We start from the raw sequence: 16,666 nt of genomic DNA on the forward strand, positions 1-16,666 counted from the left end.
TTATAGTTTCTGATTAGTAGAAGTATAATTTTTAATTATGTTTGGAAATCAGCAGTGCAGATTGCTGAAAGGCTGAGCACTCTTCGTTGCAAAAGCATTTTTCCCTCCTAACACCTTTTTTCTGCCGACACAAAGCACTAAGCTCTAGAGAAAAAACCAGTTCTTCAGAAACTTGTAATAGCTTGCTTAGTCACAATATATAAGAGAACCTCAGGAGGTCCATTGGCAATGTGTCACATTGTCTTCACTTCTATTGTCAGCTGTGCCAAGAAATATGAATGACTGCCTGGGTCTGTGAAGAATTTATGAAAATGCTATTCCTGGTGTGAGAAGCAACTGCATCCCAAACTAAATCACCAGTCACTGGAAGGGAGAACACGCAGAAGTTGATGCAAAATAGTAGCCATGGATTTTGTTGTTTTGCTGAGTTCTCTTTGTTCCCAGCATGGTGTTCTGTCAGAACTTAGTGATTTTGTGGGTAGAGGGAAGTATACTTAATTTTGATGTGTAGGTGAGTAAACACTGGTGCTTGCAGAGAGTAAGTTTATTCCGCAGTTCAACGTGCCATAAATAATATCAGCCAGTGCTATTGGCATCGTTTGCTGCTGAGGTTGTGCCCTCTATGCCTGTCACAGGTGGCCAGTAGAGACTGGAAATTGTCTGATGTATTTTTTAAATCAGTGAGACTTTAGTATGAGAAATGCTTAAGTAGGAGCAAACCAGATACAACAATAGCAAGGGATGATGTTAACATGCTTCAGATCCTGTCTTACCCAGGGTAATTTTTCAGAGGATAACAAGAAAAAACACATGTGTAGGTAATCAGAGAAAGTTTCCAAGACATCATAAATCTGAAGTTCTTGAAGGCCAGGCAAACTTAGTGGAAGATGATAGAAATTTTGAAAAGTTGACTCAGAACGTTCTGGTTGTTCCTTTATAAATCTTCTTCTAAAAATCAGGAAAATGAGGAAGAGTTTCATTTTCTTTCTGCTGGAGAGAAAACCACTGCAAAATATTGATACTTGTGAAAAAAGCAAGGTCACTTTCTGTGACTTGTAAAACTGTGACTTGTTTTACAACAATTAATACCAAGGAGTTTTTCTGTAAAAAGTGGAGAAGAAAAAAAAAGAAAAAAGTGTATTGGTTTGTACATTATATGCAGAAGCAGATGTTTTAATGGATGTATACTCTCCTTAAGAGAGAGAGGCTGCAGTAGTCTACACTTACATTGATCGCCATTGAGCCAATTAAGATGGGGAAGGAAACCTAGGATTACTGTGGAATTTGCATCTAAGAGATTAATTTTTACACTAGAACATAGAGCCCCTGGCATAGGAAACTACAGAAGAATGCTTTTTGTGCTGCCTGGTAATCTGATTTTCTCTCTAATGTCAGCAGTCATTCAGCATACCATGCCAAGAGGATGCAGGTGTTGCAGAAAGAAAAAGAAAGCAAGTAATTTAAATAATTCCCCTCTAAGCAAGTGCTTATTCAACCAAGTGATGTGCAAGAGGAATGCTTAATAATATACTGAAAAAGAAAAAATTGCTATAATCCCTAGCTGTAGTTGGGAAAAAAGTGAACATTGAGATACTATTTAATTTAAGCACATAGAAGATCAAATGCAAAAAAAACCCCCACAACCCAACACCCCCAAACAACTGTTAATTATGAATAATTGTCCATCTGCTGATGTTGTGAAAGGTGCTGTTCACTAAAAGCCTGTAACTTTCAGTTCCTGGATAATAAAAAGAGGTGGAAAGTGTTAAATATTTCTATGTTTTGCAGTCAACAGAAAGATTGTAGTCTCCTCGTCCCCTGCTGTTACAATTGCGCTCTTAGGTAGATAAGCTGTAAAGCTCAGAATATGGCGAGGCATCGGTCCACAGGAGCAGGAGATGGTGTTCTGCCTGCAGTGGGAGAAGGCAGCTGCTGTTGAGGAAAAAAATATGTGTATGTCATACATCTGCATCAGACAATGAACATTAGGTCTAGGGGTAAGAGCAAATTGCACACAGCATTTGGGGGGCTAAGTAAACCCTAACCAAGAAGAAATCTTCTGGCCTCAGTTGTACCACTTGTTTCTGTGAAGAGCAAGGACCTGCTCTAGCTTGATGAAAGTAGTGATACAAATGCTGTGAGACGTGTTTGCCCCTATCAACCCAAAATAAATGAGGGGAGTAGAACTTTGCCAGAAGTATGTATTATCTTGACTTTAATTAATACTGCTAATTTCTGTTCCACTTAATATTGCTTGTAGCTGTTGGAGACAAATTATATAAAGCTGTATCCAAATACATTAACCAAGCCAGATAAAATCTTGGCCTTTTGAGACTGCAGAGTAGTAAGCATATACACAGTGAATGCTCAGGTTTTCTTACTGTGCTGGTTCTGTTTTACGAGGTCAAAAGTTTTCTAATTTCAAAAGCAACTTAAAATCTTTTGGGGGACTGAGGATGTCTCATTTTGATTTGAAATATGGTTTTGAGTATAAATAGGCTTTTGTGAGTTGTGGGGAATCTGTCATGCTGTTCCTGGATTTTTACATGCTGCGTTCTGATAAAAACAGCAGGCAGATTGTATTTCTTTATCTGCTGGAAAAGCCAGAAGATTTTTCTTACTCATCTGGGAATTTAGGAAGAATCCCTTTGGGAGTTACAACATGCCTGTGTGGTCAGGCGTAAACCAGGTGCGTAACAGCTCTTTCTAATACTCCAAACTGCTAGGGCAGAAGCTGCTCTGTGGGGAGCTGGGTTTTGCTGTCATGAGACTTAGTGATAAACTTATGGAACTGTATCTTCAATATGTTACTTGTTTCAAGTTTATGGACTACAAAAAGAAAAAATGAGTGCCAGCAACTCTGTATTCATTTTTTGCGCATCTCTTATTTATCTATAGGCTCACACTTCCAAGGGCAAAGCAACATTAATGCTCTTGGGTACAACTTGCATACTGGGGTTACTAGTTGTGCTGGGTACAAGGAAAAATGTCTCAGTTGCTGATACAGCAACTTGCAGTGAGACGAACTGTGGAAATAACTTTAGCTGCCCAAAAGCAGTTACTTGCAAATTTATGTGACCTACGTGTATATATATTTATATTTACAGACACAAGCTGATTCTATAAAATGTGTGTGGAATTCACTTACACCCATGACATGCCTGATACACACACATTTGATGGCTGGCTTGCTGACAATATGGGAAAGTACTTGCTGGTGACATGTATGGCTCTCATCCATCCCTTTGAGAGCCTACCCTGTGGCCTTTGTGTGTTTCCTATACTCAGTGGGTTTTGCTGGGTACATATGGATGAGAGGGAAGTATTCTTAGTTATTTTTATTACTGTATAATGAACTAAAATTTACCTTGTTACTTTAAAATAATACTTCATCAGGTGCATCTTCTGCCTCCCTGATAAAATACACACAAAAATACCTTTCGGCCAAATCAGCTGTCTAGGGAACTGATCACAAATGGAAAGGTTTTTATTGTACTACTTTTTTTTCCTCCATTTACTACCAAAACTGACCTTTCACATACTAGGTACTAGCAGCAATTTGAGCAAGACGTGGATTTTCATTGCTCTGGGGCTTCTGAAAGCCAGGGCCCAATTATAAGCTCTCTTTAAATATAACTGAATGGGACAATGGATGCAAACTACCTGAGGCTTCTGACTAAGTATGCAGACATCTCAGATAATTTGTTCTTTTTTTTTTTCCCAAATACTTAGTCATTCCCTTGTCTCAAGAGAAGTTTTGTTTCTGAAGGAGTTCTGAAAGATATTCCTGTAACAAAATGAAAATAATAGAGATTTGTTCCTTAATGCTATAAATTACAGCAGATTCAACAGCTGTTTGTCGTCATCCTCTGTCAATGATACTGCACTGATTAGGCACTGCACCAAAGTGTGGTAAAGCTTAAGTTTCTATCTGAACTTCTTTATGTTCTGTAAGGGAGGGTGTCAGCATTGTAGGGCTGGTGCTTTGTGCCTGACATAATTGGTACTGATGTTTTTAGTATTCTGTTTCCAGCTTAAGAATGCCTTTTTGTTATCAGGATCTTTGCATTTCCTCTCTTCTCCAGTACCCTTAGGTTCCTGTCTTCCCCAGAGATTATATACCGAGAACAAGAAGTAAAATGGAAATTTGGGTATTCAACAGGCAGTGGAAAACAGTAGCACACTTTTTATTTCATCAAAAAAAGATCTGTTGCAAAGCCAAGTCACTGACCTTTTCTCCCCATCCATCATGGCGCTTCTCAGGAAGAGCTGGGCTCTGCTCCACGGTGAGCTTGCCTGGTGTGAGGAAGTTCACAGACGCATCCTGTGAGAACACACAGGGCTCAGGTGAGCCCTGAGAATGACGGTATTAGGTCCTTTCTGATTAATCCACCCTTCACCAGTCTGTCTAGGTGTCACACTGCAGACTGTGTGGGCTTTTTTAGGATTCTGTCTTTCCTGCTGAAGCCTGCACAGAGTATCCCACAGTTGTGAGGTTCACAGAGGACTAAACAAGATGCTTCTTGCTCCAACTATAACCATCGTCTACATGGAGAATTTAGGTTTTAATCTAGGACTGTGTTCATTGTGGAGGTCAGAGGGGAAAGCTGTGCTTAAACCAAGCTCTTTCTCTACCTTTTCCCTAAAACCCTCCAGGGCAAGCCTAACCAAAGTCCCCTGCTGCCTACAACTGTTAGAGTAAACTCAGGGATGCCAAGGCCAGTCAGGGGGAGGGGAGACTGGGAAGGAAAGAGGGGTAAAGAAGGAGGTGTAGGTGCCCTGCTGTCTTAGCCACTGTTGCCCACATAGGATCCATTAGGTTTCCAAACAGGTACTCAGAAGCATTTTGTCTGAGATGGCAGCATGGTTTTCTGAGCCTTATGTGGCTCAGAAGAGGCAGATGTTCTGCAATGTGTTACTGTTTGAGGTTTAATGCATATATTATATTGTTTGTCAGTTTGTGATATCCTTTCAGGCTCTGTGGTTATGGGTTCCTACTTTATTTAGCATTCAGCATTTTAATTGTATCTGCAGCTCCTGCAGCAGGCATCTCTCTGAAGAAGCCTTAAGATGTCATAATATTTGAAGGAGAAAAATGTGCATTTTTTGATAGCACCTGTAATTTAGGTAGCAAAATAATTGGGGAGAAAGCATCTCTTATCTCTTGTTGAATCTGATATGAAAGACAGTTACAGCTTTTCAAACCTGGCTAAAAATATGAATTATCCTACAATATTTGGATGGATCTAACTTAGACAGCTGTCAGACAGAAATATTTTAGGTTCTGTATGTTAGTAACACTTGCAGAGGGGCTGTGGCTGTTTCCAAAGACCTTTTTTGTTGTGTGAAATGAGGGGAACTCACTTAGCACAGTAACTACTGTGGAGATGTTTGAACAAATAAATTATTGCATGAAATAATTATTCCTAATAGAAGAATAAGATTGTATGGACTTTAATCATTCTTACAGCATCCTTGTGAGAGGCATATCAGAAACTTTAGGAGGTCTGTTACTTTTAACGTTGGTATTCTGCTCAGGTTACAGTAAGAATTATTCCTTGCCATTTCAGGAGCACTGGGGGTATGGGTGTGCAAGTTTTATTTTATCTTATTTTCCATGTGAAAGACACATTCAAAAAACTAGGAAGAGCCTTTAGTAATCATATTACATCACTGTTAACCAACAAAGGCTATAAGGACCTTCTGTAAGACCAGTCACAATTAGAACTTAAGTATCAGTTGGGAATTGGGCTATAATTCTGGCTAGAATTTATCCTGTCTTTTGATATGGTACAAATCCTTCCTACCTAGCCTGATTCTCAGCCTGGGGTTTAACATTCTGCTTAGTGTTCATTTTATTTGGTTTGACACTCACCCATTGTCTTTTGCATGAGTTTGTTGTTACGCTTTGCCTGAGCTGAACTACTCCACCTGATGGTAAAAACAAGAAAATGTCGTCTCTCATGCAATGAGGATTTATTTGAAAAAATGTAATCTAGTGGAAGCATTTAATGCTGTAAGGGTATTTGTGCCTTAATCCAAGAGACTTACTAATGATGTTCTGCCTCCTTTGTACTTGGATGTAGAGCAGTTAAGGTTATGTAAAGGAGTTGCACAAAGATCTTGCTTCCATGGTTTTCTCTCATGTTTCTAGTGAGATACCCAGTGCGTGGGTACTTGTACTGTAGACATGTGCTTCTCAAAGTCCAGATGCTGCCAGAACCTAAGATGCAGCTGTGCTTTGCAAGACATGCATATCTGAAAGGAGTTGTTCTTGCTCATGCACAAAAAGGGAAGAGTGGCTGCTTGGTAGCTGTTGATTTGATCATGTTCTTACTAGCCGATATGGAAATACTTAATGGTTGAGTATGTTGGGTAGAAGAGCATGTCTGTATGGTATTTTCTATCTCAAGTCCACTTAGTTGCACAGAAAAGGGGGTAAAACTAAAGAACTCTGAAAGAAATAACCTGCTTACAAGAAAAGATTTAAAAGGCTCTCTTGTGGCATTGAAAGACAAATAATCACATAAATCTTGTACAAGCAGCAAAGAAACAGGAAGCATAACAGACCTGCATGTTCCCAAGTCTTTTAGTTTGCCCAGCTTTTTGCAATGCAATCTGTAGATGCATACTACAATAAATTTGTCTCTGGCACCTTTCATGTTGCCCTAAGATGTCAGAGTATTTTCTGTGTGTGATAGCAAGATCTGTCACTTCTGGATGGTCATGTCTTCAGCCAGGAATGAAAAAGGTATGATTTGCTATCATGAGCTGATGTGGCTGGGCTAAAGGATGGATCCCGTATGGAAGGATGCTTGTATGTAACAGCACATGAAAGGAATGTTCTTTAAAATATTTGAGCAGCCTAAGGCCAAGATTTCCTGTGCTATTGAGAAGGTAATGTGAGATCTGACCACCTGAGCACAAGCTGATTACATTCAGCCTGCACTCTTGCAAAAGAAAGGTCATGGTGCACCAACCAAAAATCTTTGTGAACAGGCAGGTTGCTCTAATTCATGCTGTGAAACTTTGAGGAATCTCCTTGTTGTATTCAGTTTTCATAGCCTGTATTAAAAATTGCAAATTTTAAGCTGTTCCTGTAGCTTTGTCTTTCACTTGTATTAACCATATACATTTATATTGCCCAAAATGGTGTGTACAGACCTTTTTTTTTTTCCTTTCTCTCTCAGACACCCTGGCTCTGGAATACCAGACAGTGCTGGAACGGGTATCCATATCAGGTAAAAGTCACAGTGGTGCCTAAAACCAAACATGACACCTCTGCAGAGCTCCGTTTTTATTATGGTGGAGCTTTGTGTCAGTATGTTAGCGTGAATGGGCTACTTAGCATTTCAGAACATTGCTAGATGCTCCCCATCTTGCTTGAGTTCAGGATGGGAAAGATGAATATAGCTGTCACACGTGTTTTGAAATGAAGCACAGAATCTGAAAACAGATCTGGGAAATCTAACCGTGAAAGCGGACATCTGCAACGGAAGTAGAGTGGTCATTTTTTACAAAGTTCTGAGGATAATGAAAGTTTTAGCAAAGCCTCAGATTCAGCAAGTTGGGAAAAAGCCAGTATAGTTCTCATAGTTGTTACACTGCATACAGGGCAAGAGTTAATCCCTGGCAGCTGGTGCAATTGAAGCGGAGACTGAAGAGAGAAGGTGGGTTTTTCTTTAGGTAGTTAAATAGGGCTATCCAGTCCTGGCCTCATGGAAGCTTACAATGAGAGAAGGTAAAATTAATGAGAGAATTGAGACTGATTTCAAGTCTTTATTTTCAGCAATGTCTGTATTTTCATGAATTCAAAAAGTATCAGCGTTTCTCTCTGTTCTGTGTCAAAGTAAATAACTTCAAAGAAAGGACTTAAGTCACCTCCTTTGCTAAGGAGAAGAATGCCACTGTTAATGTAAAAATGCCCTTTCAGTTTGTGTCCTGCTGCATTCATTCCCTCTTTCAGTCCTCGGAAAAAATTCTGCTCAAGGTTGAAATTTGGTTCATTAAAACAGTCTTCAAAAAAATAACACTTACTCCTCACTGCACTGCTAAGGTTTTAACTAGTTGCAGGAATATTTAATTCCTAGGTCCAACTTCTGGCCATCTTTCACAGCAGCACAGTTGCTCCAACAGCGTAACACCAGGGTTAACTGTAGCCCTACAACTCCAGAAACTATTCTCTGCCAAGGGGAGAAGGAGCAGGACAAGTGAAAGGAGAAGGATAGAAATTTTATTTATCATTATCTGGTTGAACAGGGGCTTCTAGAGTTTGCATACCCAAAAAGCTTTGAGAAACCTCTCCTGTGCTTTCCATTAGTTTGTGCTACTGGAGATAGTTGTTAAAAGTATGGGATGTATTTAAACAGAGCAGTCAACCTGCTCTAAAGGATTCAAAGTATTTTTCAGAAAAGATAACTCCTGAATTCTGCCTTGGCTGTACCACTGCCTCATTTTGCCTCCTGGTCTGATAGAAGTAGCTTACAACATGGATGTTGTGAGGATCGGTGAATCAATTAAGTGTTCCCTTTTATTATTAACAATAACAGTAAGGTAGCCCTTTAGAGGAAAAAGTGTCATCATGTATGTGGGCTAGGAATGGACTTTGGAAACCCTTTTGGGAAAGCTAAGGGACACCTGTTTCCTTAATACCCTTTGTATAACAGGAGGCAACAAGAGATCAAAGTTGTGAAGTATAATTTTTCCTTTTGCTATAAATCAGAGGTAACAAAAGTTTCAAATGTGAGCTAGTAAGATTGTCTTCAAAATTTTTAATAACTTTTGAGGGTAACTTTTGGTAGCTCGTTTAATTAGTCTGAGTTCTAATTCTAAACCTGAGCTTCTTTAAAATGCTGGGGGGGGTGGGGGGTGGTGTTTTTTTTAATTCAGCATCCAGGAGTCTCAATAGAGAGAGAGGCAGTGTACTAGCTGTTATCCAAATATAGTTTACATTGAATTCTAAAAGCTCCTGCGAAGAGTTTGCAATTTAACGAGCCTAACCTGTCTAGGGCATATTGCTTTTTTTTTTTTTTTGCCCTTTTTTTTTTCCCCTTAAGGGCAGGGAGGGAAAAAAAAATAGCCAGACTGGAAAGGATGAAGAAGAGTATTGTCTGAAAGACGCATGAATTCCCTATAACAGTGAACAGCCCTGGACAGGCTGAACAGGAGAACTGTGTTTAGGTTTAGGTGCTACTGTTCTTGAAGGTTGTGTACCAGTTGGAAATAGTTCAGTGGAGATAGTTCAGCAAGAATGACCAGAAATCTTGATCTGAGAGAGATTGAATGAGTTTGGTCATTTAGCCTCAGAAGAAATAATGACTAAATTCCACCCAAGGACTGGAGGGTGAACTGAATAACATTAGGGAAGCAGCAGAAGAAATTGAATGTGGGAAGTGTTGAATCTTCATCCCTCAGAGATTTGGAACAATTGTTTGTCAGAATTTGTACAGCTGCAGTCACTGGTGCCTTTCAGTCCTCTTTTCTACTATTTTTGTGTTATTGCATGCAAGAAGAGATTTACTTATGACAAAAGACCATGAATCTTACTGGTTAAAGAACATATATTTACCAGACTTAAGAGAAGAACAAGGTCATTCAGAAAGTTAGTTACAACTTTTAGAGGGTGGCAACTAAGTTTACTGTATCTAAAATCATGCTACTAGTAGAGAGGGTCCAACAGAAAGCAAATCATCAAATAAAAGTCATTATCAAAGTCTTTGTCTCAGAGATTAAAATGTCTGTTGGGTGCTAATGAGGATTAAATACTGGGTTTTCAATTTTTTTTTTCTTAACTAGATAAAGTTTCTAATCTCTTGTTTGCTACAAATCCTTTGTAAGTTACTAACACAGCATTGCAGAAATCCAGCTGGACTTACTGTAGATACAGTCAGATGGATCATTTGGGTGACAATTTACCTATAAGCAGAGAATAGTCCTGTTGAAGTTAAGTCTATGGAGAGCTGAAACCTGACATTTAAACTAAGTTAAACACACACTATTGATCCTTTCATGGAGGGAAACCATGATATCTTTAGAATCCCCCTACGTTAGTATGTATGGGTTTAGAAATACTAATGCTGTTGTTAATGAAGCAGCTGACAATCTTAATTGTCTTACTAGAAATTTTCCCCAGTGAGTTTTCTTGCAATAATGAGTATAATAGTCGCGGTTCATTGCTAACTCATGTTCTCTTCCCTTTTTTTAATTACACCTAATTAAAAGCTTACTGGCAGTCTCACTAAATCAAAAAACGGATTATATTGGCCCAAGAAATGGCTTTAGAACATAAATTTTGAGCGTACACATTTTTCATAAAGCATAAGCATATGTCTATATTTAAATAACCCACATAGAGCATTCAGTGGGCACCTAAGGACTGTTCTTCAGCTGCAAAGACTTGGTCTGCAAAAAGGAATGGGAATAAAAGAGGCAACTGAAATGCTTCTTGCCAATGGAAATTGCTCATGCCCTGCTTCGGTGCATGGTTGTGTCAGTGCAAACTGCTCTAGAGATGGTTCATCTAATCCCTCAGGAGATACCCTCAGGAGCTTCTCCTGTGCCAGTGCTCCTCTCTATCACTGTGATGGAAGACATGACTAGCACAGAGGCACAATAGCATGGAAATTAGAGTAGCTCCTAGGACTGGCTCTCTGAGGCTTGGGCATAAACAGCTTATGTGTGCCAACAGTTACCTTCTTTGAAGTAACCCCAGGTTGGTTTTGGTTGTGCATCAGTTCCTGTGTCTTGGGTTTTTTATTTCTTTTACTTTTAAACATCTGTGTAACCATGTTGTATATCAAACAAGATGCCTCAATAAATTTATTTTCTTCTTTCCAAATGTTAACATGTTCCCAGAAAACGGTTAAATTCTTTAAAAGTAGGCTTTTATATTAGAAAGAGCCCTGTTTAAAGCTCACAACATTTTCATCATGAGCAGATGAGATTATATACTAGCATTACTTTTCTCTAATCTGCTCTAGCATTGTTTCTTTTGCTGTGCTTGAAACCCACATTACTGATGTACAGCAAGATGTTTCAATTATCTTTCAAAATAGATGTAGGACTACTCAGACTTCAGTTTATTCTAGGTTCCAAACAGACAACATCATAGTTCTGGGGTATTACAATATTACAGTACTGTCAAGATTAAAACATAAGAGGAGGGTAGGTTGGGGAGCTTTTTTTTTCCAGAGCCATCAAAGTTTGAAAGAGGCAACCGTCATCATTTTTCTTACATGGGATGCTTATGTATAATTCAGTAATCCCCCCGTGATTAAAGATGTCTCCTATAGACCTCAGCTGCATATAATGTCAGTTAGACTCTATTAACTTTTTCTCATCTCCATCTTTCAGCCACTGCTGCCTGACCTTCATTATTACTACATAGTTGAATTGTCATTCTACTGGTCCTTAATGTTTTCTCAATTCATTGACATCAAAAGAAAGGTAAGAACAATGAGACTAAAAACACTGAAAGCTTTAAGCACATATCGTTCTTGACTTGAGGAATACCTGTATTACCTGTGCCCTGAACTGGAAATACAGTTCTTTCTAGTCACCACCTCTTGCAGATATTTGTCACTGAGAAACTGGTATTGAAGTGCTTGTCTTACTCTGTTCCTTGTTACTATGATGTGAGTTTTTTTCTGCATGTGGGAAGAAGAACCTGGAGTAATCAAATATTCAAGGGGAAATAGCATCAGCCAGAAAAACCTTCTGCTCTCATACAGTGATTTGAACGGAATTGAACACGTAGTAGCTAGTAGATGTACTGTTTCTTCTAAGAGTTAAATGATGAAATATCAATGACAGAGCAAACAAATTCACAGTATCACTTTGGTAAGTTCTATGAGGGCTTTCAATTAATTCTACAAAGGGATGGTAAAAACAGGGATACATTTAATATTAAAAAACAATGTTACATTTAATCTTACCTTTACGGTTATGAAATTTCAAGTAGCTGAGCATTGCTATTAAGGAGCAATCAAGAAAATAAAACTCTGGACAGATAAAAACATTTTTCCAGTATCAGTAGCAACCTGTTGCATATTCCTTCATGCAAATTCTGTCCTCCAAGGAACGTGCTAGTCCATAGCAGAACAGGCAGCACAACAGTCATTCTATAATAACAGTCCATTGAGCTATTCTTGCAGGGTTTTTTAATGTTGCAAAACTACTTGTTTAAAACATTTGGAAGGATTTTATAATATTTTTAGGTGCCTCCTTCTGCTGTCATTTAATTAAATCATTGTAGGCTATGTTAATGGAAAAATCCCTGTTTACTAGAATTTTAGCAGAAGCATAATTCTGAAAAGAATAAGTGAAGGATCCAGTATGTCCTGAATAAATTTATCTGCTATTTGGAACCACAGTATGCTACTGGGAGTCTTGTGTCAGAGCTATGTATGTAGAAAAACACCCCTCTATTTGAATTTCCAAATTTTTCCAGAAGTAGAAATCTCAAGAAAACATCCACAAGTTTTAAATCCATATTTGAAGGTAAATTGTAAGCAAAACAACCAATTTAGGATGAATATGTGTAAATCCCTTGCTTGCATTGTCTGTAGATTCTAAACATTCTGTTAATCATGAGCTTGAAATGAGTACAACTTTACTGTTTCAAAAAACAGAGATGTAGAAAAACAGTGCTCAATGGAGCTGTATGATAGTGGAGATGAATTTAAATCATGAGTAAGATTGACTAATATATGTAAGCTGCAGGTGCCAGCAATGCTGAATAGCTATTTGTCAATATATCAACTAAAACCAAATCTCTGCAGCAATGTTACAGAATTGTTCAGGTTATTGCTGCAGAAATGTAGTGTGTCTAATCAGTCCCCCTACATTCATACTCAGCCCTCTGCACTGTGCCATTGGTTATATTTTATTTTCTTTGGGTACCTCCTGAGGGAGAGGAAAATGTAACAGCATTGCAATTGCAACAGTACTGCAATTTTGCTGTACAATACATCTTTAAAGAATATTTAATTGATTCCTGACTAGTTGCTTTGCTCATGTGAAAAGTAATTGGAGGCTACCTGAACAGCATCTAGGTTCAGCACTGATGTACACTTCTGAAAAGGGCCATTGGGAGGGTCAGTAATACCTTTCTCATTTAAATATCTCATGAGCAAATGCTATAGCTTTTTCCCTCATGACTTGGAGAGTTTGTTCCCATTGGTGAGCTGGGCACAGAGCTAAAGCCTCGTCCTGTCCATAGTACAGGTGCAAGTAACCAATCTTTTGCAAGTCTGTTTCTCAGTTATATATAAATGACTTGTACTTGTTATCAGGAAGACTTTGCAGCAGCCTACTGTGGAAATAGAATGGCAGATGGAGGTGGGGAAGTGGATCACTAACAGCTAAGTAACACCCCTGTGGCAGATTTGCAGTGCTTGAACCCAGAGCACCAGATCAAAGCAGTGTCCCATGCATCTGCTGCGTCTGAGAATGTCCTGTGTTCAGCAGAGAGCAGGAGCACAATATCTGCAATGCGATGATAGCAAGTCAAAAGCCTTTCATTATAAGCACCCTGCAGGAGGCAGTGAAGATGCCGTATTTACAAATAACTTACTAGATCACTGACCAGTTTGGACTGTAGAGACAGTTCTCCTTGTAGTGTAAGCGAAATTGATAACTAAGAAGGTCAGACTGGAGAAATGTGGCCATGCGCTGGTGTCACACAGTAAAACTGTTCTGTGGCCAGGGGTGAGTGCAAGCTGTCAAGAAAACCCGTGAGTTGAAAAATTTTAGCACTGGGAGTGTACAGTATTTGACAAAAAGTAGTACAAGCTTGACAGAGACCCCAGCTCTTGCAGCACCATAATAGTTCTCTTTTAAAGGTTTAGTTTAAAAAATGTGGAAACCTCTTAATGTAGCCAACGTGCAATGTGTGAAATGGTGCCCATGTGAAATAAGGCTCTGTTTAACTAGAAGAAGCAGGAAATTTGCCAGCTAATGCGAGACACTATTGTAATATTTCATGACAGCTTATACAGAGCAGATTAACAGTTCTCAGCCTAAGAAACCTGTTGATGTTTTTATGTTACAGTGAGAGGAATACTTTTATCCAAGTCTTCATTATCATTTTAGTTACTTTAAATTCAGCAGTGGCTGTGCTGTAGTCTGGGATGATCAAAAGTGCCCTGGCAGCCTCCTGCACTGCAGCGATTCAGCCAACCGCTTTTGTGTAGCCAGGTTTCTCTCAAGGTGAGGTGCAGTAGGTCTTCTCTGAAAGCACCAGCACTCAGCACTGGCCTAACTCCAGCACTGGTCTTTTACTCACTGTAGCTCAAGAGAAATGTACTTGCTGCTTTCCATCTCCATTTTATTCTTCTCTAATAGCGAATTCCTGACTCTAAAGTGACTTCCAAATGGTTTGCTGACTTTCAAATACCTTTTTATCTTTATTAGGTGTTATAAATTCCACCAGATTATCTTTGCCTGGCTGAAGAGGTGTGAGCAAACTATTTAGGCTGTTGCACATACCTACTATTGGCATTAAGGCAGCAAACCGAGTAGATTAACTTTTACGGTTTTATAATGGCATGTTGTTTGCTTCATAAGTATCTACTATGTTGCTGTAATGATGTTCTACCCTTAAGGGTTTTCATTTGCAAAGACTGCAACCTAGTATGATCTGGTTTCTTATCATCTCTCTCCAGCTTCCAATACTCCTCTTTTGTAAAACATAGACTAAAAAAACTATATCAGGGAACTTTGTTACTCTCTCAAGCCCCTGATGAGTTTTAATAGCAGTGAGGCTTATTTACATGCTTTCTGGATACCTGAAGTATTGTTTAATAGAAAAATATTTGACAGGTGTATTTAAGGGAATGTACAAAATTTCTAGTCAGTGTTTTAACAGGTTTATAGAAGATCGAGGAGACCTTTCTGTGTATTCACACCTTTTAGTTCCAAGCAGTTGGCAATTCCTAGAGCTTCTGTGTTTTACTTTTTTAAAAAAATGACAGTTCACTCATTCCCAAAATAAAATAGTCTGTAGCTGCTAATTTTCCTGAATATTCCATTTTGATTCTAGAAAATTTATGCTATATTTCACTAAATCTGGATCCTACATCTCTTTCTTCAAACTCAGTAAAAAAAGTCATAGAGCTGATTTATTTTGTTTCAGAGGAAAGGAATGTAGACTGTGTACATTTTGCAGACCTTTACTAGAATTGTAATGGTTGAAACCTTTAGCTGGTGATATTCCCTTTCCTTAGTGATCTATAACATAGCCCATTTCCAGAAGCTGGGGTGACTAATGAAGATGATGTTTTGCCCTTTAGTGGCACTAATGCTCCATAGCCACTTGGCAGTTTAGTCAATGAGCGTGACATGTTAAACAAACGTGGGTAGCAGAAGCCTTGATTCCAGAGGGCTTGTCTACAAGTCGAGACCCATGGGGTCTCTCTGTTGTCTGACCTATGTTCTTCCCACTGATGGTGTCAGGAGTAGGTTCTTTCTCCTGTTCTTAGCCACATATTTTCATGACACAGGCACATGACATCTTTCAGCAGTTACAACTGGAGGCTACATATCTGCTGTAAATAAATGCATCTTGCACAAACATATATGCAGTTTGAAATACATTTAAAAAAAGAAGCAGCCCATTCCTGTACAGCTGCTTTTCTGCAAGTACCACTTGACACTATGGGGACTTGTACCATTAGTTTCTATGTATTCATTACCCTTATGTATAATTAAAATCTAACAGGTAGCATCTTTAAGAATAGTATTAATTACTGATGTAAAGAAATGTCACAAAAGGAAAGAAAAGACCGGAATAAGTAGTCTTATTTATATCACTGCTACTTTTTTCTAACAATTTTCAGTAGGTCAGTCCAGCATCTCTGTTTCAGAGCTGGCAGAGTCAGATAACTGTCTCTTTTAAGAAACATTATTAGAGCAGGAGTTCCCTGGACAGCATTTCCGTAAGTAGACTCATGCAGAAGTGCAGAAGACTGCTGCCCAAGAGCATTAGGGCTGCTTAGGAATAATCCATATTGTCAGGAATGCCTTGAAGAATTCCCAAGAGGGACTAGAAATCTCATATTTGTAGAACATGAATGTGTCAGCTATAAAAACAGAGGAGATTTTCTGCTTGGCTTCTTCCCCTGTTTGGACTGCCTATGTGCTAACATAATTGCTGTTAGAAAGAAAATGAAGAACAGTGCCATAGCATTTGCAGCTGAAGCAGGTAAAGAGTTAGGCTGCAGTATGGCCATATGGCAATGCTAGTAGCTTTCTTCTAATCCCAGGGACCAAGGTAGGTGCTCTGCTGTTTTGATTATGGCATGGTGAAATGGTCCCCATGTGGGGGTTTGTAGTTACTGAAATGACTAAGATGCTGTACCTCTGCTTTCTCTTAAGACCCTTAGAAAGGGAAACAGCCTTTAATTCTCTTTTTGTTCAGTCTGCTTTAAGAAAATGAATTTAAAGCAATGGCTTGGTATGACTGCTGAATGTATTTGATTGTGCTCCACACTGCTGGGGACCACATAACCTGGCTGAGAAATCTTGGGTGTATACCAGACCAGGGTATGGTTCTCTGCTTTTAGTCTTTTTCTTTCGTTTCTCCCTTCCCCCATCCCCCTCAGCTTTGTGGCGATAAACTGGCAATGCCCATTGATGGGTAGGAAATAGGTCCTTATAGCACCTGATA

The 16,666-nt window shown here is 38.9% G+C and overlaps 1 protein-coding gene across 2 annotated transcripts in view; it reads left to right on the forward strand.

Annotated features, from left to right (window-relative positions):
• Positions 1-16,666, forward strand: part of CERS6 (ceramide synthase 6) — a 134,880-nt gene that overhangs the window by 86,055 nt on the left and 32,159 nt on the right. For both annotated transcript variants that reach the window (XM_069781316.1, XM_069781314.1), the window contains exons 5-6: positions 7,191-7,241; positions 11,353-11,445. In XM_069781316.1, coding sequence (XP_069637417.1) covers positions 7,191-7,241; positions 11,353-11,445 — 144 coding nt within the window. The remainder of the gene's footprint in view (positions 1-7,190; positions 7,242-11,352; positions 11,446-16,666) is intronic.

The sequence above is a fragment of the Haliaeetus albicilla genome, chromosome 4 (genome assembly GCF_947461875.1).
Source record: "Haliaeetus albicilla chromosome 4, bHalAlb1.1, whole genome shotgun sequence".
NCBI classification, from domain to species: Eukaryota; Metazoa; Chordata; class Aves; order Accipitriformes; family Accipitridae; genus Haliaeetus; species Haliaeetus albicilla.